The sequence below is a fragment of the Malaclemys terrapin genome, chromosome 2 (assembly GCF_027887155.1).
Source record: "Malaclemys terrapin pileata isolate rMalTer1 chromosome 2, rMalTer1.hap1, whole genome shotgun sequence".
NCBI classification, from domain to species: domain Eukaryota; kingdom Metazoa; phylum Chordata; order Testudines; family Emydidae; genus Malaclemys; species Malaclemys terrapin.
This window is the reverse complement of record NC_071506.1, coordinates 202,573,936-202,598,403: the sequence shown is the minus strand read 5'-3', so window position 1 is coordinate 202,598,403 and position 24,468 is coordinate 202,573,936. Positions and strand designations below refer to the sequence as shown.

Below are 24,468 nucleotides of genomic sequence, written 5' to 3'. Positions count from 1 at the left end.
TTTAACAGGTTCAAGTAAACACTAGTAGGGAGCCTACTGTTTACCTCCCCATGCTAACGTGTGAAAACTGCAAACTGCCTTGTCCATGCTAAGATATTACTGTCTGCTAATTACCCTGTTATCTAACACATGGTGGAAAAACTTCACTCTATTCCTAGTGAAGACAAGACCGAAGAATAGGCTGTTAGAGCTTATGTATGTCCCTCTGGAGAAAAAAATGCTGTGGGACTGCTAAAAATGCGGTTGCAAATGAATGGATAAAATATTGGTTCCAGAAGGAAGGACAATCATAGAACCTGAATGGAAGTTTTGAGTGTGTAAGAACTGCAAGGGTCCTTAGGAAGTGAGGAAATAATCTTGTGTAACATTTTTCCCATTCTAGATTTGTTTTGACTTCCCTTAGATCTGTAGCGGGTAGCAAGGTGATTTAAAAGCTATGCTGTGGTTATTTAAGCTTTCCCTGGGACTTTAAATTGAGAGTTATTGATACTGCAGAAAAGGAAAGTGAATCTTGACCTTCTAGTAGCTAAATTGCTACCCAAAGCTTTTAAGCCCTCTTATTTTTAATAATAAGGATAATATAATAAAAATGTGTCTGTCTTCTGTGCAATGGAGCCCCACATCAGCCTTGAAAAATGGATATTACAGGAATTGTATGGCCTTGTGCCAGCTTCTGCAGCATGGAAGATGAACGGAGTTTTCATTGCATCTATCCATAAGGCTGTAATGCAGATTACACTGATACTCTTCAAGATACTGAAGAGGTAACAGACATCTCTCAAGTTTTTAATAAAATGTAAATCCTTGGTGCTTATTTATCCTTATGCCTGACATGAACAGCAGCAATGCTCCTGAGCAAATTTTTTCAAAACATGGCCTCCGTGGGCATTTACAGCTTTGCTTGGGTAGTCATCTGCATACACACATTAGCAGATTGACAGTGCAAAAGTTCATGGTGCACAAAACTCGTATGTGTGCAGTTGGAGGACAAAGTGAGGCCTCTTTGAAAATTTGGTCCATCCTGTCTATGCAGACAGGAAAACCATTGTGTTAAGAGTTGGAATAAGATGACTTTTGCTTTTCATCTTCATTAGAAAGAGAAGAAAATGTACTTTTTGGCAACCTGTTTGACAGGTTTGTTAATATTAGGGAAGGGGCCTCTTAAGAATGGGAGAAGAGGGAGTGGAGCAATTGTACAAAGGAACCCAGTGCTCCATAGTGAAAAGGCATGTGACTCCACTTAGGCCTCTCAGCCTGGGGTGAAAACCTGGCCCTGTTAAAATCAATGAGAGTTTTGTCATTGACTTTAGTGGGGCCAGGATTTTACCCTTGGTGTCCTGAGGGTTTGCCTTACAGAGAAAAGAACTCGCCACCGATCCACCCCACTAGTCCTGCTCATTTAGTTAGGATCCTGTATGGGATCCAGCTTGGGAAGCCCATGCCACTGAAGCTATACAATTAATAAGAACTATTGGACACATTTTCTATTAAACTATGCCCACCCAATATACTCTGACAACAATACTAAATGGAAGGATTACAATAACTGCATTATTTTAAATTGTGGGCCAAATTCTCTGCTGGTGAAAATTGGCATAATATTTCAATAGAGCTAAGCTCAGTTTACACCAGCAGAGAATTTGGCCTTGTATATTTGATGAAGCCCAGGAATGGACACACATGTGTTCAGCTTTTAGCCAGCAAGTCATGAATCAATCCTGTTGAAAATAGGAACGTACTAAATAAATGCTCTTTCTATGGCATTAGAATTTGACATGCCCGATGATTGCATGCTATTATTCCATGAACCCAGTCCCATTGTGATGGAAGTAATGGACCTGATCTCCCCTCTTTTCCACTCTTTCCTTTTGTTTAAATTCAGTGGAAGGACTATCTGTCTTTTCTTCAGTACCTCATGGAGATATAATTCAATGACAACAACTGTGCGCTTGGTGTAATGAACATGAAATAGGAGGGAAATGAAAAAAATCAAAGGGAGAGAGAATTATTCATGGGAAATTGAGCACAGCTTCATTTCTCAACATAAAAAATTAAGGAATGTTAAAAGAACTGCATACTTGCCAGTAGGATTGATTTCTTCCTACTCTCTCACCTTGGCCAAAATCTAAATCCTCCAAGAGAGGTCTTTTTACAATGTTTTTATTTTATGTCTCAGTACCAGGTGCATTTGTTTACTCTCTGTTTGTGAAATTAAATTATGTAATATTTTCTAAGTATTACAGCATCTCCACTCCCTTGCAGAACTGTACTCATTTTGCATGCTTTTCTCCCATTTGTCCTCCTCCCCTGCAGCTATGTGTTATGGTGTCACTTTATTGCTAGCTGGTAGGCAGACTAGTGGAACCTTCTGCTTCTGTTTCCCTCCAAAACGTCAGCACTTTGTATACATCTGGCCTCTTCTGATCCCAAGACTGAGAAGTCTGAGTTTGTTTCAAAACTGAGATGAATTGCAAGTAACATATTGTAATGCATGGGAATTATTTTACTGGTGTGACCTTATTCTTGACTCCCCCCCCCCCCTTGTCTTCTACAAATGCAAATGATGCATGAATGAAAATCCCCTTGAGCCTGAATGGGGAAGATAATTCTAAAATCAAGCAAGAAATTGGACAATAGAACATATATAGAATGTCTGGTTCAATCTTTTTTTTTTTATTTTTCAGTCAGTTTGCTCCCAGGAAAACCTTTTTGTGGAAAACAGGTAAAAAAATTGCATTTAAAAAAAAATATTGTAGCTGTTAGTCTCAGACTCATTGTTGAATTAATTTGTGATCCAACTTATTTGAGGGCTTTCCCTCTTTTAGTGGGATTTGTACTTAGATCGTCTTCAGGTATATGGTGATATAAGAGCATATCAGATGTTGCTTGCCGCTTTCCAAAGCTGTTGAATTTAAGGTTAAAGAAGTGCTTGTTAAAACAGCAAAACACCAATGTAATGATCAATTATCAATGGCCCACCACTCTGGAGTGCTGAGAGGTTTTAACTAATTAGTTAATCTTTGTGAAAGGCATTGAAGTTATTGGATGAAAAGTTTTATAGAAATGTGGAATGTTTCTGTTGTTGCTATTGTATCTGATTTTCAGAGATATCGAACACCTTCATATCCTTCACTCATACTTGTGGGTCTTCTGCACTTCTGAAAACCAGGACTATTATTATTATTGTGTAGTAATAATCAGGGCCGTCTTTACCATTTTTGCTGCCCCAAGCAAAAAAAAAAAAGCCACTTGGACTGTGCCACCCCAAGAATGGACGGAATGCCGCCCCTTAGCATTTGCCGTCTCAGGCATGTGCTTCCTCCGCTGGTGCCTGGAGCCAGCCCTGGTAATAATGAAACGATAATGGTTGCTATTATTATTTGAGACAACTCTTATTTTACATTACTCTATCATGGCCTCCTGTGGACAATCTTGCGATGACAAATCTATTGACACTAAAAGAAAAAACAAACAAACAAAAAAGCCCTCTGTGTATAACAAAGGTGAAGGGCTAGATTCTTAGCTGCCATAAATGTGCACAGCTCCGCTTAAATCAGTGAAGCTGCACCCATTTATTCCAGGGGCGAATCTGATTCTCAGTGCTAGGAAATTCATTGTGAATGTTTGAGTAGTGCTGGCCAAGGATTGTTCTGTACAGATCTCCAGTACTAGAATTGGCTATCATTGGGGTAAGGAGGGGTGTGGCAGGAGTGAATGCTTATCTTAAAGAAGCACTACGTATATCCATTCTCACTGCTATCAAATACACTTAGGGTATGACCCAGGGGTGAAAGTAATTTAAAGGACTTACCGGTACTCTGGAGTTCTTAGGAGGGGGTGGGGCCTCAATCAGAAGAGGCGTGGCCTCTACCAGAAGAGTCAGGGCCTTTAAATCAGGATTTAAAGGGCCCGGGGCTGGGGCTGTGGTAGCAGCAGCTGGGCGCCCCGGGCCCTTTAAATCACCTCTGGAGCTACCAGCTGCAGAGGCTGGGAGCCCCGGAGGTGATTTAAAGGGCCCGGGGCCCCAGGTGCTGCTACCGCAGTGGAGCCCCGGGCACTTTAAATCACCATCGGAGGGGGCCCCGGCCTCTGGTGGAGCTTTAAAGGGCCTGGGGCTCCGCTGCAGTTGTGGCAGTTGGGAGCCCCTGGCCCTTTAAATCACTGCTAGAGCCCTGCCGCTGCTATCTTAGGGCTCCAGCAGTGGGGCTTGGGTAGCAATTTAAAGGGCCCCGGAGTGTAGCAGCAGTGGGAGTCCCAAGCCCTTTAAATCGCCACCCGAGCCGCGCTGCCAGACCCCCGGGGTAGCAGCGGCAGCCGGGGGCTCAGGTGGTGATTTAAAGGGCCTGGGGCTTCAGCTGCCGCTACCACCCCAGGCCCTTTAAATCGTCCCCAGAGCCCTGCTGCCGTCCCCAGAGCCTGCTGGAGCCCTGGGGAGGCGGCGGTGGAGCTCCAGCGGCTATTTTAAGGGTCGGGGTGGTAGCGGCTTCCGCAGCCCCGGACCCTTTAAATCGTCCCTGGAGCCCTGCTGCCGGAGCCCTGGGGAAAGCAGTGGCGGGTCTCCGGCGGCAATTTTAAGGGCCAGGGCAGTAGCGGCTGCCGCAGCACTGGATCCTTTAAATAGCCGGCGGAACCCCACCGCCACTACCGCAGGGCTCTGGGGACGATTTAAAGGGTTCGGGGTGGTAGCTGCGGCAGGCACCTCGGGCCCTTTAAATCGCCACCCAAGCCCCGCCGCCACTTCCCCAGGGCTCTGGCAGCAGGGCTCTGGCAGCTATTTAAAGGGCCTGGGGCTCCCAGCAGCAGGGGAAACCGATCCGCCCCAGTACGGCGCACTGGCTCTTGCCGGTACGCCATACCGGGGCATACTGGCTTACTTTCACCTCTGGTATGACCTGCATCCTCTGGCCCCCACTTGTGTGTTCATTAAATTGCGCACACATGCATGTGAACTTGAACAGTACTGGTGTTTCCAAAGTCCCTGATCAGGTAAGACACATAAGCAATTAACTATAAGCACATGAAGTCAGTGAGACTACTCATAGAATCATAGAACTTGAAGGGACCTCGAGAGGTCATCTAGTCCAGTCCCCTGCACTTGTGGCAGAACTAATTATCTAGACCATTCCTGACAGGTGTTTCTCTAACCTGCTCTTAAAAATCTCCAATGATGAAGGTTCCACAACCTCCCCAGGCAATTTATTCCAGTGCTTAACCACCCTGACAGTTAGGAAGTTTTTTCCTAATGTCCAACTTAAACCTCCCTTGCTGCAATTTAAGCCCATTGCTTCTTGTCCTATCCTCAGACATTAAGAAAAACAATTTTTCTTCCTTCTCCTTGTAACAACTTTTAACATACTTGAAAAATGTTATCATTTCCCCTCTGTCTTCTCTTTTCCATATTAAACAAACCCAGCTTTTTCAGTCTTCCCTTATAGGTCATGTTTTCTAGACCTTTAATAATTTTTGTTGCTCTTCTCTGGACTTTCTCCAATTTGTCCACATCCTTCCTGAAATGTGGCTCCCAGAACTGGACACAATACTCCAATTGAGGCCTAATCAGAGCCGAGTAGAGCGGAAGAATTACTTCTTGTGTCTTGCTTACAATACTCGTGCTAATTAATCCCAGAATGATGTTCGCTTTTTTTGCAACAGCATTACACTGTTGACTCATATATAGATTGTGGTCCACTATAACCCCCAGATCCCTTTCCGCAGTACTGCTTCCGAGGCAGTCTTTTCCCATTTTGTATGTGTGCAACTGATTGTTCCTTCCTAAATGGAGTACGTTGCATTTGTCCTTATTGAATTTCATCCTATTTACTTCAGACCCATTTCTCTCGTTTCTCCAGATCTTTGAATTTTAATCCTATCCTCCAAAGCACTTGCAACCCCTCCCAGATCGTCCACAAACTTTATAAGTGTACTCTCTATGCCATTATCTAAATCATTGATGAAGATATTGAACAGAATTGGACCCAGAACTGATCCCTGTGGGACCCCACTTGTTATGCCCTTCCAGCATGACTGTGAACCACTGATAACTACTCTCTGGGAATGGTTTTCCAACCAGTTATGCACTCCCCTTATACCATCTAGGTTGCATTCCCCTGGTTTGTTTATGAGAAGGTCATTGAGACAGTATCAAAAGCTTTAGTAAAGTCAAGATATACCACATCTACTGCTTCCCGCCCCCATCCACAAGGCTTGTTACCCTGTCAGGTTGGTTTAACACAATTTGTTTTTGACAAATCCATGCTGACTTTTATTTATCACCTTATTATCTTCTGGATGTTTGCAAATTGATTGCTTAATTATTTGCTCCATTATCTTTCCGGGTACAGAAATTAAGCTGACTGGTCTGTAATTCACTGGGTTGTCCTTATTTCCCTTTTTATAGATGGGCTATATTTGCCCTTTTCCAGTCTTCTGGAATATCTCCCGTCTTCCGTGACTTCTCAAAGATGATTGATAATGGCTCAGGTATCTCCTCAGTCAGCTCCTTGAGTATTCTAGGATGCATTTCATCAGACCCTGGTGACCTGAAGACAAAAATTCCTTGGATGAATTAGATAACTTGTTCTCCTATTTTAGCCTCTTTTGTTCCTACCTCATTTTCACTGGCATTCACTACGTAAGATGTCCAATCACCACCAACCTTCTTGGTGAAAAGCGAAACAAAGAAGTCATTAAGCACCTCTGCCATTTCCACATTTTCTGTTATTATTCCCCCCCCCCCCCCCATTGAGTAACAGGCCTACCCTGACCTTGGTCTTCCTCTTGCTTCTAATGTATTTGTAGAATGTTTTCTTGTTACCCTTTATGTGTCTGACTAGTTTGATCTCGTTTTGTGCCTTGGCCTTTCTAATTTTATCCCTACATACTTGTGTTACTTGTTTATATTCATCCTTTGTAATTTGACCTAGTTTCCACTTTTTATAGGAGTCGTTTTTGATTTTTAGATAATTGAAGATCTGTTGGTTAAGGCAGGGTGGTCTCTTGCCATACTGCCTGTCTTTCCTACGCAGTGGATAGTATGTTCTTGTGCCATTAATAATGTCTCTTTGTAAAACTGCCAACTGTCTTCTATTGTTTTTCCCCTTAGACTTGCTCCCCCTGGGATCTTATCTACCAACTCCCTGAGTTTGCTAAAGTCTGCCTTCATTGTCTTTATTTTGCTGTTCTCCCTCCTACCATTCCTTAGAATCACGAACTCTACCATTTCATGATCACTTTCACCCAAGCTGCCTTCCACTTTCAAATTCTCAGCCAGTTCCTCCCTATTTGTCAAAATCAAATCTAGAACAGCTTCTCCCCTGGTAGCTGTCTCCACCTTTTGAAATATAAAATTGTCTCCAATACATTCCAAGAATTTATTGGATAATCTGTGCCCTGCTATGTTATTTTCCCAGCAGATGTGTGGGTAGTTGAAGTCCCCCATCACCACCAAGTCCTGTGCTTTGGATAATTTTGTTAGCTGTTTAAAAGCCTCATCCACCTCTTATTTTTGGTTAGTAGACCCCCTACCATGACATCACCCTTGTTTTTTACCTCTTTAATCGTTACCCAGAAACTTTCAACAAGTCTGTCTCCTATTTCCATCTCAATCTCAGCCCAAGAGTATACATTTTAATATATAAGGCAACACCTCCTCTGTTTTTTCCTTGCCGGTACTTCCTGGGCAGGCTGTACCTTTCTATACCAATATTCCAGTCATGTGTATTATCCCACCAGGTCTCTATGATGCCAATTATGTCATAGTTGTGTTTATTTATCTGCATTTTGAGTGCTTCCCTCTTATTCCCCATACTTCTTGTATTAGTATACAGACATCTAAGATACTGATTTGATTCCCCCTCCCTCAGTTTTGTCCTGTCTCTCCTTTATCCCTGCTATAACAGCCCATGCTCTGAACCTTCTCCCAGGTCTCCATGTTCTTGACTTACCTGTGGGCTTTGGACACCTGCCCCCTTCGAACCTAGTTTAAAGCCCTCCTCACTAGGTTAGCCAGTCTATATCCAAATATGCTCTTCCCCTTCCTCGATAGGTGGACCCCATCACTTCTTAGCAGTCCTTCTTTCTGGAACAGCATCCCATGGTCAAGGAAGCTGAAGCCTTCCTGGCAACACCATCTTCGCAGCCAGGCATTCACCTCCAGGATGTATCTGTCTCTTCCTGGACCCCTACTCTTGACTGGAAGGATCCAATGTACATGAAGTTAAGCATGTGTTTAAATGCTTTGCTGAATCAAGGCCTTAAACATGTGCTTCACACCACTTCTATTCATCAGTTCACCCGAGCATTTCTTCAAGCTTCAGTGACTTCAGTGGGACTTACAATGTTCTTAAAATTAAGCATGTACAGTATTTTGCTGAATTGGGGTTTTTAGGTCTTATTAGGTATAGCTGGGTTTATTTTCTTTAAGAAATAAAAAAAAACATGTTTTTTCTTTGGCTTCTGAGAGTTGCAATTTGTTTATTATCAGGAAGTGGTAAAAGATTTCCAGCCTCTTGCTGGTAGGTTTTTATGGCACAATTAGCATCACAGAAAAACCGTCCTGGGACAAAATCATCCTGGGAGTAACTCCAATGAGGTCAAAATAGGAGTGACTTTAGCTTCATTTCTTTAAGTATGGGTACAGAAAACTAGAAGTTGTTGCTAAGGAGCAAAATGGGATATAATATTAAAGACATGAAGTTGAATATATCATTAAAACTCCCAGGTCTATTACCATAATCTTTCTTTTCTTTTCATTTTCAGTAGGCTCTTGGAAGACAACAGTATATGCAATGACACCCATAAGAAAAGACAGCTATTTAGGTTTGTATGGTTTACTTTATTAAAGATTTCTTTCCAACTAACTTTCACTTGTGAGTTTATCCGTGTCCTCATAGATGGAAACAAGTATTTTAATAGGTGTGGGGGTGTGGGTGTACAGGTGTATGTATGGAGAGGAATTATGGACACAGGACTGGTAGTCAGGACAACTGAGTTCTAATCCTGATTTTATCCATACCACCCATGTGACTTTGGGAAAATCTTGCTTCAAAAGTCTGAATACAATTGGAGTCTTTCCAGTGACTTGAGTGGGATTTGGATCAGGACCTTAGACCTAGATTTCCAAAATTGTCCATGAATTTGGGGAGCAGCAATTTGGGGTGCCTGTGAATGGACTAACACCACTCTGCTCTAATACAAAACACACACGCGCGCGCACACACACACACACACACACACACACACACACACACACACTCTGTTGGATTGGCACCCAAACTCACCCCATTTCTTGTGATTATTTTATTGCCAGTTGAAAGAGAAGTAGCACTTAATAAAGCTTGGGTAAGGCTTCTTCCCCCAAACTGTACTTTTTTGGGGGGTTTTCTTCTATGTTCTTTCGGTTCCGGATGCTAATTCCCTTTTTCCAGAGATCCACTCCTTAATATCTATAGTGGAGTTAACAGGCTTCACATATCACTGTGAGTCAACAGCAGTCAGTTCACATTTTCATAGAGAGTTTCCAACCTTCCAGCATGGCGGGTCAATAGAAGACCCTACCACCTTACTTAAGTACTCAAGTTGAGACATCTAGTAAGGGACTGATGTTTACAAGTGGTGACCACTCACAGCTCCAGTTTAAATAATTTGGAATGCATGTGCTGAACAACTCTGAAAACTAGGCCCCTACTACTAGGTGTCTCAAACAGAGTATGCAAAAATAGTAAAGACTTTGGAAAATATAGGACTTAACCTACATAACACATGGATAACTAGGTGGTATATTTCTTTACTGTGTGTGTGTGTGTGTGTGTGTGTGTGTGTGTGTGTGTGAATGTATATGTTTGTTTCTCAGCATGTAGTATGCACTCTTCCTGTTTTGGGGGCAGGATTTGAGAAGCCCATGCAGGTCTTCGGGGGTCCCCACACAGCAGGGCTGGAAGGTAGAATAAGGCTGGGCCAAGGAAGGGATGGTGTTGTGACCAGTGGATCCATCACAGACAGATCCACAGTCTATTGCCTCAGGCAATAGATAAATTATCTTTTTCCTAAGTGCAGGTCAACCTTGCTTATCTGAGTATCTTGGGATGGGGAGCATCCAATCTTCAGATAGAGTGAGGTTCATAGTAATTAATGTCGGTTTCTAAATCAATTCTGGATTTGCAGGACAGGAAGGAATTTTGGATAACCCAGCGTTGCAGATAATGAGATTTCAGGTCATCGGGATACAGACGTACTTCATTTCTCTCTCTCTCTTTTACGAAAACATAAATACAAAAGGGCCATTGTTTTTTAAAGCAGGACAATGTAACAGAATCAGCAAGTAATGCTTGCCCATATAGTCTTCTTTCTTGTTAAAATTTAAAAACTATTTTTGCTTTTTAAATCTTTTCCTTATTTTATTTTATTGCATCTGTGGTCTTTCTGCTGTGCTCTCCCATTGTTTGGTTTCCCAAAAATTGACAGTAAACACTGCTGATCACATCTTTGTAAGACTCTGATCAAGGCCAAGCGATACACTAAGCTTCCTTCACCTCCACAATAACACAGCTCTCAAACAACAGCAACAAGGCAAGCACCCTTTTGCTTTTCACTTATGGAAAATGTTGTGAAATGGCAAAGTACTAAAATCTAGTCAGAAACTCACAAAAGTTCTGCTTTGAGTTTTTACACAGCTGTGAAAGGCATTTTGTTTTTCATTTGGTGGCAGTTTGTAAACTATTCATAATAAGCCAAATTCTGCTCTTAGCCTTCTGCTCTTAGCTCATTGTGTACTTGGAATTATTATTTTTGTTTATGCTAGCAACCACCATGTGCAGGATGCTTTGCAGCCATTCAAGAACGGGCAGTCCTTACCTCCAAGATGTTCACAGTCAAAGATTGTGCAGGCAGATGGACAGGGGAAGGAAACATATAGTGATTCACTGTAAGCAGCATGGCAGAAGAGGGTCTTTAAGAGGCACTTAAATGTGGTTGGGGTGGCAGCCATGCTGGGGGGTTGTATCTTGAGTAGTGGGCCTCAAGGCAGGAAGCTCTATTTGTGATTGTGAGAGAAGCTGACAATTGGGAAATAAGAGTGGGAACGTCAGTGGAGTGGGAAAAGGGTGCACACTAATAACAAGGGAGGATAAGTAGGGAAGGGTAGAGTTTATATATGCCTTTGAAGTTAGTGACAGGAAGTTTAAATGTGATTAAATAGAGGGGAAGCTGATGGAGGGGTTTGCAGAGGGAAGTGACATGTTCAAATCAGTGGGCAAATAGGAAGCTAGCAGGTGTAATATGGGCTGAAGAGAGGCAATCTGTTTGTTTGGGTAGCCTGAAAGAGGAAGGATGTGACAAATGCCTCAATAAGGAACTTGATTATGGGGACGTGGGTTGGGAGGATGATGGGGAAGGACAGAGCCTGGAGATGTTGAGGAGGAAAAGGGGGTGGGATTTGGCTATGACATAGATATGTCATATAGACATAGATATGTGAGCGAAGGGAAAGGAAGAAGTCAAAATTAATCCTCAGATTTATAGGCTGTAGATTATAAAGCAAAAAGGGAACATGGATAAAACAGGCTGTAGAATTTCCCTGAATTAGTTCCTGTTTGAACTACAGCATCAGGGCTCCAGCCACCAGCCGAGCAAGCTGGTGCTTGGGGCGGCAGATTGTAGGAGGCGGCACTCTGCCCAATCCTAGGCATGGCCGCTTTTTGGGGGGGGGGGGTTTGGTGGTGTTCTGCTCCGGCTGCCCTGTAGGGGGCGGTGGCACGGAGGACAGGAGCGCCCTGCAGCAAGCCCGGCAGGGCAGCCTGTGTCCTTCCCTACCAGCCGACCGGAGCAGCGCAGAGCCCTCCCGGCAGGCGGCGGGGCCATGGCGCCCCCCTTCTATCTCTCTCCCCACCGCTCCCTCCCCCTCCCCCCGCTAGCTGGGGCACATCCCCCTGCACCCTGGCTCCGGCCGTGCTGCAGGTTTCTTTTTTTATTTTTTTTTGCTTTGTCATTCTGGCCGCCCCGTTTTTTTTGTTTTTTTTGTTTTTTTGTTTTTTTGCTTGGGCCGGCCCTGTACAGCATGAAAGACATCCAGTCTTGATTTAAAATGTTCCTGTGATGGAGAATCCATCACAGCCTTTGGTAAATCATTGCAGTGATTGATTACCCTCGCTGTTAAAAATGTATGCATTATTTCTAGTCTAAATACGTCAAGCTTCAACGTCAAGCTGTTATACATTTCTCTGATAAATTAAGAGCCCTCTATTACTAAACTTCTTCTCCTCATGTAGGTATTTATAGAAAGTAATCAAGTCACTCCTTAATCTTCTCTTTGTTAAACTAAACAGATTCAGCTCCTTGAGTCTATTTCTAGCATGTTTTTCAATCCTTTAATTATTCTTGTGGCTCGTCTTTGAACTCTCTTCAGTTTATCAACCTCCTTCTTGAATTGTGGATACCAAAACTGGATAGAGTATTCCAGTAGCACTTGCACCAGTGCATACCAGAGGTAATATAACTTCCCTACTTCTGCTCAATATTGCCCTGTTTATACGTCCAAAAATGGCATTGGCCTTTTTGACCACAGTGTCGCACTGAGAGATCATGTACAGCTGATTATCCATTATGACTAAGGCCCTACCAAATTCACGACCATGAAAAACGCATCATGGACCGTGAAATCTGGTCTCCCCCTGTGAAATCTGGTCTTTTGTGTGCTTTTACCCTATACTATACAGATTTATTGAGGGAGACTGGCATTTCTCTAATTGGGGATCCTGCCCAAATGGGAGTTGCCGGGGAGTCAAAAGGTTATTTTAGTGGGGTTGTGGTATTGCCACCCTTCAGAGAGTGGCAGCTGCTGACTGAGAGCCAAGTGCAGAAGTAAGGGTGGCAATACCATACCATGCCATTCTTATTTCTGTGCTGCTGCTGGTGGTGGCGGCTCTGCCTTCAGAGCTGGGCTCCCAGTCAGCAGCTGCCACTCTCCAGCTGCCCAGCTATGAAGACAGGGTGGCCGCCAGCAGCAGCGCAGAAGTAAGGGTGGCGGTACTGCAACCCCCCCCCCCCCCGCCGCACACACACACACACACACACACAGAGTAACCTTGCGACCACCCCCCCCCAAACACACACACACACAACTCCTTTTTGAGTCAGGACCCTTACAATTACAACACCGTGACATTTCAGATTTAAATAGCTGAAATCATGAAATTTACTATTTTTAAAATCCTATGACTGTGAAATTGACCAAAATGGACTGCGAATTTTGTAGGGCCTTAATTATGACACCCAAGCCCTTTCCAGAGTCACTACTTCTTAGGATAGAGTCTCCCATCCTGTAAATAATGCCTACATTGATTGTTCCTAGATGTATGAATTTACATTGGCCATATTAAAAAGCATATTGTTTGCTTGTGCCCAGTTTACCAAGCAATACAGATCACTCTGTATCAGTGACCCTGTCCCTTTCATTATTTACCACCCCACTCCCCCCAGTCTGCTGTCATTTGCAATATTTGTCAGTAATAATTTTGTCTTCTTCCAAATCATTGATAAAAATGTTAAATTGTGTAGGGCTAAGAACCAATCACTGCAGGACACCAGTAGAAAGACACCACTGGATGATGATTCCCAGTTTACCTTTCAGTTAGCCAGTTATTAATCTGTTAACTAATATGTCATGTTAATTTTGTATCTTTCTAATTTCTTAATTAGTGTTGTGTGATACCAAGTCAAATGCCTTAGATGTCTAAATATATGACATCAACACTATGACCTTTATTAACCAAACTTTTATTCTCATAAAAAAAGACATTGTTAGTCTGATAAGATTTTTTTTCCAAAAACACATGTTGATTAGCATTAATTATATGACCCTCCTTTAATTCTTTATTAATCATGTCCCATATCAGCACTTTCATTATTTTTCCAGGGATCACTGTCAGACTGACAGGCCTATAATAAACTAGGGGATCCCATTTACTCTTTTTAAATATTGGCACAACATTAGCTTTCTTCTAGTCTTTGGAAACTTGTGCAATATTCCAAGACTTATTGAAAATCAACATTAATGGTCTAAAGAACACTTGAGCCAGGTCTTCAAAACTCTTGGATGTAAGTTATCCAGATGCAAGTTTAAAATGTCTTAGCATTAGTAGCTGCTGTGTAATATCTTCCTTATTTACTGTTGGAATGGAAAATATTGCATCATAATCACGTGATATCACATCATCTTGCTTTTTACCAAATACAGAACATGAATATTTATTGAACACATCTACCTTTTCTGTGTTATTATTGACACTTCTACCATTCCATCTAGGAATGGACAAATAACATTGTTGGGATTCCTTTTGTTTCTAATATACTTAATAAAACTACTTCTTAGTGTCCTTAACTCTGCTGGCCATACAGTTCTGTTTATGTCCTTTTGCTTCCCTTGTCAGTTTTCTACAATTCCTAGCTTTTGATTTATATTCATTGCTATCAAGTTCCCTGTATTCTATGTGTTATATATGTTATATTCTAGCTGCTATCACTCTCCCTCTATGGCAGATTGGTTTTTAACCAGCGAAGCCTTCTTTCTCAATTATGGCTTTTTGTGCATCTAGTAAAATGTTTCTAAACAGTTCCCAGTTATCAGTCAGATTTTTCTGTTTAAATTCTGTCTCCCAACTGATCTGGTTCATAATTGTTTTCAGGTTTATGAAATTAACTGTTTTAAAGCACCAAGTGAAATATATTATGGGTTTGGATTATATTCTATATTTGCATGTTATAAATGTGATCAAGTCATGATCACTTGTACCTAAACTACCACTAATTTTTAGTTTTGTGATCAGTTCCTCTTTATCTGTCAAGATGATGTCTGACATAGAATGCCCCCATTTAGGATGCAACACTTTCTAAGTTAGGAAATTGTCATCAATACAATTTAGAAATTCCAAGGATATTTTAGTACTGGCAGCCTAAGGCCTCTAGCATATGTCACTCAAATTGAAGTCCCACATGATCATGTAGCTTTTTTTTTTTTTTTTTTTTTTGGTACATATTATAGATAGGTGCACACTGTTCTCTAGTGTGATTTGATGGAGTGTAGCAGACACCAGCTAGTGCTCTTTATCTGTTAGAATGTTGATCTGTAAGTATACAAGATCATTTGTTTCCGAGTTGTCAGTAACTTGGAAATAAATAATGCCATTTTGACATAGAGTGCCATTCTCATACCCTTTTTGCCCACATGATCCTTCTTAAATAGGTGATAGCCAGTGATTTTAACATTCCAATCATGCAGATCTTCCCACCAGATTTCAGTAATACAATATAAATTGAATTTATGCATATAAAGGTACGTCTTCTGCTGAGGTGGAGGCCATCCTGTACAGCCTTCTCTCCCCATAGAAGGTAGACCAATGTAACACAAAGCCAGAACTTTCTGCTTTACATCATTTACCTAGCCAGCAGTTTCAGTTACAGGATCTTTTGTCTTCTTTTCTTTGTGGGATGCAAAGAATCTCCAGGAAGATCAATTGAACATTCTTCTCCATTATCATCCCTGAAGTCACCTATCTGTGAGGTATCCCGTGAAGCAGTGTAGTTATTGCTGATATGCACCCCATCACCAGTGGGTCCTTGCCCACTGACTTCAGAAGTCTTTCCAGTCTTAGAGCCACATCTTATGCCTTGGCTCTGAGAAAACAGTACACCATCATGCTTATGTCTGGTCTTGTCTGAGTGACAGGGAAAATGGAGGTATTGTCACCAGTGTCACAGAAGCACTGGGAGCCGTGATGGTCTAATATAGTTGTCTCAGTTTTGGACAGATTTGTGTTTTCTCTCACAGGTTGTTTTGTTTTTAAGGAGAGGTTATCTTGAGAACTGTCATTTTTCAGACAATAAAGTCCCGATCCTGTAAGATGCCAAGTATTGCCTGCAACATGACACATGCCCTTTGTGCCAATGAAATTATGAGCTGAGAATATTCAGCATCTTACAGCATCAGGCAGGGTTTTTAAAAAATGGGTTTACAGTTTGTCATTTTTTTCCCCTACAGGTACTCAGAGCAATATGATGGATTCCTAAAGTCCATACAGGAGTATGGAAATCCTGTTGCTGTCAATGGGAATTCTATACATGTAGAGAGAGCAGAATATTGCAGAACTGAAAAGATAGTTTTGCCCAGAGTTTGAATCCAAAAGATTGTATTGTTTAAATGTTTCTATTGCAGCTTTTGTAATTTTGCTTTTCAGTTTTTCATTTACATTATATATTTTTTGTTGTGTGTTCACGATGTGGTAATGTAAGGGGAAGATAATTATTTATTCAACCGCTGAATCTCTAAATATGATCTCCATTTTTTCCCTGTAATTCAGAGTCAATGAAGAAGGCTAGCACTTTTTATGGAAAACATTTTTCAGATGCATGTGTAATTCTTCTGATGTATATGCTTCTGGTGAAGTTGTTATATATAACTTCACCAGAAGCATATATATACATGGCATGGCAGTGTTTCTATGTTGAATATGTTGGGCCAGGTTCCATCTTCCGTTAGATTCGTAAATTCAGAATCACCCCATTGACTTCAGTGGATTTACTCCGATGTTACACCATTGTGACCAAGAGCAGAATTTTGCCAATATGTTTGTCATTTTTATGCATCTTTGTTTTTCTGATGGTGCTCTAGGGGTAACAGAGATAGTACAGGGAAGGCATCTGGCAGCCGGCAAAGCAGTACAGAGAACGAAATGAAATGGACAGACCACCAGAGGCCATGGAGCAGCACAGATTCAGACAGCTCCAATCGCAATTTAAAGCCAGCCATAACAAAGACAGCAAGTTTTGGTGGAATAACTGTTCTGACAAGAGGAGATAGCTCATCAAGTAACAGAAGTACCGGCAAACTGTCTAAAACAGGTAGCTACTACTGTATTGGGTTCATAATGCTTGTGTGTCTGACATGAGAAATGAGTATGATTGTGTTTGTCTGCAGCCATTCTGTATTAAGAATTACAAGTGGAGTATGTACTTACTGCAAGTACCGCGTATGTGTGCATGCCTGTATATTGTAGCTGGGTCTACAGTGTTTAATTTTTAAACATGAATAACAAATCCTGATTTGTGTATTCATTGTTCTTCATGGCACAATACTTGTGTTTATTCTTGCATACTGTATGCAGTTGCTATGGATTAGAAGATGATAGTCCTTTCTGGCAAAGAAAACACTTTTTTTTGTTTGTTTTTTTTTTGTATTGCACAGAGAATTGAATGTTGTAAAACTTGGCCACACTCAAAAATCCAAAGCCCTTTTTCTGAAACGCAGACCTCTGAAGTGGCCATCTGCTTCTCAGAGTGGAGCCTCTGCAGCCAGTCTGCCTCGTTCATGTTGGATCACATGATGTAATGGAAGCTAATACGAATTTTGGATTCTGAAGGCTTTTCATTTTATATTGTAGCTCCAATGAAATGACAATTTGAGAAAAATTTTCTCCTGCTTTTGTGTTTACCTTTCACAGTTATATTAACTTAAGGGTGAGTCATGGTGCATTGTCTACGTAACTCCAAACCGTGCCATTTAGCTCTTTTATATGTTTTATATTTATGTATAAATGTGTAATATAAATAATCAGCCCATCCAATTCCTTCCTCAGTTTGGGTCATTTGATAAAAACAGTACAACCCCAGTGACAATCAATACTTAGCGCTTTTCAGCTTCAAAGTGTTTTACAGACCTTAGTTAATTAACCCAAATTCATCAAACCTCGGTTAGCCAAGTATCACTTCTCTCCCCTGAGGTTGTACTATATTCTTTGCTGCACTTCAGGTGCCGTGTCCAGGAGCACAGTGGAGATCTACCAGGAAGCCCAGCTGACTGGTGGAAGGAGTCTGCATTTTAGCATCTCCATGATCAAAGTGCAGTGAAGAGTTTTGGCCATGTCTCTATATCTGCCAGTTTTAAAGGAGCAACACTAGTTTGAATGCAGCCCCTTTAAAACTTGCTGGTCACAAAGCTGGCTGGGAACCCGAAATACATTTTTATAAGCCCCTGGTTTCAGGTGTCTTTTAAAACTGTGGCAGGTGAAGGTTGTGCTTTTTATGGGCCAGATCCTGAGATCCTTGTTCAGTTTTTCTCTGTCCTTATTGCTAGGTAAAATCCCACTTGAATATAACCTGTATGAAGACCTCCGAATCTGGTCCAATATAGTCATACATATCTCAGTAGTATCTATGCATAGAGTCATACACATCTAGATAGTATCTGACCCTATATAGTCATACATATGTAGTTAGCATCTGTGGGAGCTACATGGCCTCAGTAGTGCTTAAATGACTTTGAAAATACTCACCTGTATGAATGATAAATAAGAACATACGAACATAAGAAAGGCCGTACCGGGTCAGACCAAAAGTCCATCTAGCCCAGTATCCTGTCTACCGACAGTGGCCAATGCCAGGTGCCCCAGAGGGAGTGAACCTAACAGGCAATGATCAAGTGATCTTTCTCCTGCCATCCATCTCCACCCTCTGACAGACAGAGACTAGGGACACCATTCCTTACCTGGCCTGGCTAATAACCATTAATGGACTTAACCACCATGAATTTATCCCGTTCTCTTTTAAACTCTGTTATAGTCCTAGCCTTCACAACCTCCTCAGGTAAGGAATTCCACAAGTTGACTGTACGCTGCGTGAAGAAGAACTTCCTTGTATTTGTTTTAAACCTGCTGCCTATTAATTTCATTTGATGACCCCTAGTTTTTGTATTATGGGAATAAGTAAATAACTTTTCCTTATCCACTTTCTCCACATCACTCATGATTTTATATACCTCTATCATATCCCCCCTTAGTCTCCTTTTTTCCAAGCTGAAGAGTCCTAGCCTCTTTAATCTCTCCTCATATGGGACCCGTTCCAAACCCTTAATCATTTTAGTTGCCCTTTTCTGAACCTTTTCTAGTGCCAGTATATCTTTTTTGAGATGAGACCACATCTGTACGCAGTATTCGGGCGTACCATCGATTTATATAAGGGCAACTAAAATGGTCCCCCTTGTCTCAGTCTTATTCTCTATCCCCTTTTTAATGATTCCTAACATCCTGCTTGCTTTTTTGACCCCCTCTGCACACTGCGTGGACATTTTCAGAGAACTATCCATGATGACTCCAAGATCTTTTTCCTGACTTGTTGTAGCTAAATTAGCCCCCATCATATTGTATGTACAGTTGGGGTTATATTTTCCAATGTGCATTACTTTACATTTATCCACATTAAATTTCATTTGCCATTTTGTTGCCCAATCACTTAGTTTTGTGAGATCTTTTTGAAGTTCTTCACAGTCTGCTTTGGACTTAACTATCTTTAGCAGTTTAGTATCATCTGCAAACTTTGCCACCTCACTGTTTACCCTTTCTCCAGATCATTTATGGATAAGTTGAATAGGATCGGTCCGAGGACTGACCCTTGGGGAACACCACTAGTTACCCCTCTCCATTCTGAGAATTTACCATTAATTCCTACCCTTTGTTCCCTGTCTTTTAACCCCTCTCCATTCTGAGAATTTACCATTAATTCCTACCCTTTGTTCCCTGTCTTTTAACCAGTTCTCAATCCATGAAAGGACCTTCCCTTTTATCCCATGGCAGCTTAATTTACATAAGAGCCTTTGGTGAGGGACCTTGTCAAAGGCTTTCTGGAAATCTAAGTACACTGTGTCCACTGGATCCCCCTTGTCCACATGTTTGTTGACCCCTTCAAAGAATTCTAATAGATTAGTAAGACACGATTTCCCTCTACAGAAACCATGTTGACCGTTGCTCAACAGTTTGTTTTTCTATGTGTCGGACAATTTTATTCTTAACTATTGTTTCGACTAATTTGCCTGGTACAGACGTTAGACTTACCGGTATGTAATTGCTGGGATCACCTCTGGAGCCCTTTTTAAATATTGACGTTACATTAGCTAACTTCCAGTCGTTGGGTACAGAAGCCAATTTAAAGGACAGGTTACAAACCTTAGTTAACAGTTCCACATTGATAAATGCATTGTACAGTGCTGCACACAATATAGTGTGAGCCTGATCCTCAGCTGGTGTGAATTGTCATAGATCCAAGGACTTCAGTAGATTTTTGCATCTTTTTAGAATTGAGCCCAATATGCATAAGTTAATGGAGAGGCACAGCAGCTCAGTGTGATCTGTAGTACAGTTCTGTGTTGACTGCATTTCTCTGCAGCAGTACACTGCAGAGACACAAAGCACTTGAACAGAGTCAGGGAAATCCACTTTGGTAGATTTGGACCCATGCTAACTGCAAAAGATTTAATAGTTTAAATAGCCTTTATAGTGGTGAAATCAATCATATCAAATGATGCACTTACAAAAGCAAAATCCCTGAAGAGCTCTAATAATTTTAAATATATCTGCACTATATATTCACTAAACTCCCACTTTCAACTGACAGCTCTTCTAACACATTAAAAACACTTCAGTAGTATTAAAATACCATGTTCTTTGCAGAGTGATTAGGTATTGTAAGTGCTTTGGAGGTTTTGGGTTTTTTAAAAAAATTATCTAAGTGTTTCGATTTGAAAGCTTGTCAAGCCATAGGAAAGGAAAAAGAAACTACATAAAAAAGGAGGAAAAAAGAGCAATACTGGATGTCAAAATAAACTTTCATTTTCAAAACCACGATATAAAGTGAAGCCGTCAGTCAGGGGAAATAAGACTACGGGGAAAAAAAGATTCAGATGTTATCATTGAAGTGTTACTTTATGGCAATATGGCAGCTGAGAATGAGCATTCCAAAAAATGGAAAAATTCACCTTAGTATATTGCTGTCTTACCCACAGACAACACTATGTGGATTCATGCAACTGTCAGAGCCTCCATACACTATTGGCCTATTGACTAGCTGGTTAAAACTTTATTTTTACCACTTGACGTAGTGATATTTGCCATGGCATTTTCAGTATTCTGTAATCTAATTTTACGGAATACTACTAATATTGCAGTACAGCTTACTCCTGGGGGAATTCGGCACCAAAAAAAAAAATAATAATTCTGCTCACAATATTTTAAAATTCTGCAAAATTCAGCATATTTTATTTGTCAAAATAACACAATATAATCACTCCAGTTTCAGTGTTGGTAATTTATTTAATAATACCTGTCAACAAATATGTCAACAATACAGACAACAGCAAAAAAGATTCTCCCTGGAGTAGAGAGCTAAAGAAACCCCTACAACAATCCAGTTCCAGTTGTGGGGTGCTGGAGGGGCCCCAGAACCCAGACACCAGCAACCCCCTCCCTCCAGAACCCAGCCGTGCCGCAGCCCCCAGACACCAGCCCCAACCTTTCCCCACAGAGCCCAGCCACAGGACAGCCCCCGGCCCAGACACCAGCACCACCAGAGCCTTTACTTCCCCCAACTTCTTTACTGTCCTGTCGGGGAACATGTGTGGTGCGTCCCTGCCCTTCCTCACCCTTTGCCAGAGCTGGGTCTCCCAGGCCCTCTCCAGTCCCCCGGGAGAATGAGGACTGAGCACTCTGCTCACTGCGAAATGGGCTCTGCAGAGTCCAGCAGCCCCTAGTGGCGGTCAGACATTCTGCAGGGGAAACAGGAAATTCTGTGAAATTCTGCATTGCGCAGTGGCACAGAATTCCCCCAAGAGTAACAACTAAATCCTGTTGTTCAGCAAACATTCAAGGCTTTATTATGTGTTTCTGTTGCGATCGCAGACAAATAATGCAGTTAGCACATTTTCATTTATGTACAATATACAAGAAGCCAGCTTGCATTCAATGATAGGTCACACAGTTCATCATCAACTAAAAGAAGATAAAAGATCAAAGGACTGGTAATCATTAAGCAAGACTGCAAACACATGACAGTCATCCTGATGCCATAGCAATGTTATCAACCAAATAACTTCAATTGGAAAAATATCAAGATTTTAATTAAATCTAGTGTATGCTCAGAGATAATTTGAGAAAATATGCATTAGTACAATACCAGCCAACACAATCGTTTAGTGTTGTGATTGGTCTAATTTCTGGTTATTGGCTTGGGGTGGGGTTGGCTGAGTGGTGTTTAGTGATATATAGGAGGTCAAGCTAGAAGATCTGATGGTCCCTTCTGGCCTTTCTTTGTCTCTTCTGTATTGCTTCAGACATCTGGTCCCACCTTACATAGGACATAGAACATGTCCTTCTCTGTGCTCCATTGCAAAAAAAACAAAAACAAAAAGGCAGCAGAGAAAGGGTGGTGCTGTGCTCTCAGAATGAAACAAGGTGCTCTAAATCCACTACATGGCTGGCTTTCCTTTTTACTGTTTATTGCATATTGTTCCGGTGACACTTGCTAAAAAAAATCCATTTTAATTTAAAAGCACAGTTTGTATGTTGCAAATACCATGTTACCTATTGCTTATATATTATGAAGCATAATGTATATCGAGAGATGAATTATTATAGCTATCAATCAATACTGTGGGGGCAGGGAGGAGGAGTTAATAATTCAACAGATTACTCATGTTGCATTCCTGCAATTTATGACATCATCCACCTCTTCAGTTGGTTTAGACTTCTGTAATATAAATGACTTCTTTTCAGGATTGTCTAAGCATGCATATTTGTGGAGAAATAGATGTCCTTGCATGTGGATCTGTCTATCATAGATATTCAGCTCCCATCCACACTCATGATGGCAAAATGTGGCTCTTAGTATGATGACAACCCTTTCCTTTACTAAAAAGCAACAGAGAGTCCTGTGGCACCTTTAAGACTAACAGATGTATTGGAGCATAAGTTTTCGTGGGTGAATACCCACTTCGTCAGACACGGCTACTCCTCTGATACTTTTCCTTTACTGTTTACAATAATTTTTATTTGTCATATAATAAAAGAAAACCGTACATGCATTCTATCTATATCTATATGTAGCATATTAATTAAGTAAGAAATGGCTATTAATAGGAAGACGTAAATCAAATATATCTTTAGCATCCTTCTTTATGGTGCAAAGTTTCGATTTTACACTAGTACAGGATAAACACTCCTCCATTTACGAACAGTTGGCTGCATTCCAATCACAGTTATATTTGAGTAAATTTGTAGTGCCAATTAACTTCACTGGAGCTACTCCAGACTCCTACTGTTATAACTGGGATCAAAAATCGAATCCAGGTTGTTGAGTGCTCTTTACAGGTCCTGCAGGGCAAATACAATCTATGCTGCAGGCATTTAAAAACATTAACCATTTTGATAAAGAATCCTGTAAATTATGATTTAGCGGCCTGGTTTTGGAACCAGATTTCTGCTCCTTTATGATTTGCTCGAGTCAAGGTGATGTGGTAAATGTTTCCCCTAATAAACTTGGGAGTGTAGATGTGTGGGCACCTGCAAGCCTACCAGCCTGAAGCATCATTCCTCTTTCCAGAATACAAGCTGCAGACAGGTATCACTTTTACAGCAGCACTTAAATACCAAAGTGGTATAAAAATGAACGATAGTTAGGTGGAACAAATTTTTAAAACTAGCAAATCAATTTTTCTGGTGCTGTGAAACTGCATCTAAGAGGATGGTACTTACAAAAATGATGAACAATGTGTCACTGCTGAGAAATTGGCCCCTTAGGGCAAGTAATGAGTGGATAATTATATGGGCCAGCTGGTAAGGAAGGGAGTATTTTTCACTGTTTATAGAGATACTTTTGAAGTATGTAAACAACAAGGAGGTAGAAGAATTAATAAGGCTTGTCCAAGAGGTGAAATTAGGAACACAGAGATGAAACCAAGCAAAGGAAAATTTAAGTTGAACATTGGCGGGGGTAGGTGGGGGAGGAGTTCAAATGGTAAGATCAAATGGACTGTGAAATAGTTACTCAAGGAAAGTGAGAGGAACCTTGTTGTGTGGGTCATTTAAAACCAAGTTTGTGGAGAAAGCTGCCAGGTTTTCTCTCTAGACTCTTCCCCCCACCCCACCCCCAAAAAATACTAGTTTTTTTCCCCCTGTTTCTTCCCCATCATCATCACTTTTTGAACTTCAATATCATTGTGAGGTACTTATAAGAATATAATTCATCTAAATGTAGGTTAATAAGGAAGCGATGGGAACATCTAGGTTCTTGTTATGCCTGTTACGAAATCTTAAAAATGTTTTAGAACTATCAAAAAGCATAAAGGGGAATTGCATAAAGGTGGAGACATTGATGATTGGCAAGAGGTACATGGCTGTTGATTCTATCCATTAGCCATTAGTTACTGAAGAGAGGGGTGAACTTGTGGATCAGTAAGGTCTGGTTTGTTAGAATCTCAAAACTTCTGGAAGGTGGTCAGGTCATCTGATAACATGATTCCATCTAAGGTTGACTAAAGTTAGTCTTATTTTTCCAATCTTCAGAATGTTCAATGTATTAGATGGTTGTTTCTCATTCTAACTGTAGTAAATGTGAAAGCTACTGACCAATACAGCAAAAGAGAAATAGTTTTTATTT

The 24,468-nt window shown here is 41.1% G+C and overlaps 1 protein-coding gene across 10 annotated transcripts in view; it reads left to right on the top strand.

Annotated features, from left to right (window-relative positions):
* The window catches only part of ARPP21 (cAMP regulated phosphoprotein 21), a 256,240-nt gene that overhangs the window by 146,390 nt on the left and 85,382 nt on the right, over nt 1-24,468 (top strand). For 8 of the 10 annotated variants that reach the window (XM_054019424.1, XM_054019430.1, XM_054019422.1 and 5 more), the window contains 3 exons: nt 2,685-2,722; nt 8,758-8,817; nt 16,661-16,890. In XM_054019424.1, the coding sequence (XP_053875399.1) occupies nt 2,685-2,722; nt 8,758-8,817; nt 16,661-16,890 (328 nt within the window). The remainder of the gene's footprint in view (nt 1-2,684; nt 2,723-8,757; nt 8,818-16,660; nt 16,891-24,468) is intronic. The other 2 variants (XM_054019429.1, XM_054019432.1) reach the window with 1 other exon arrangement.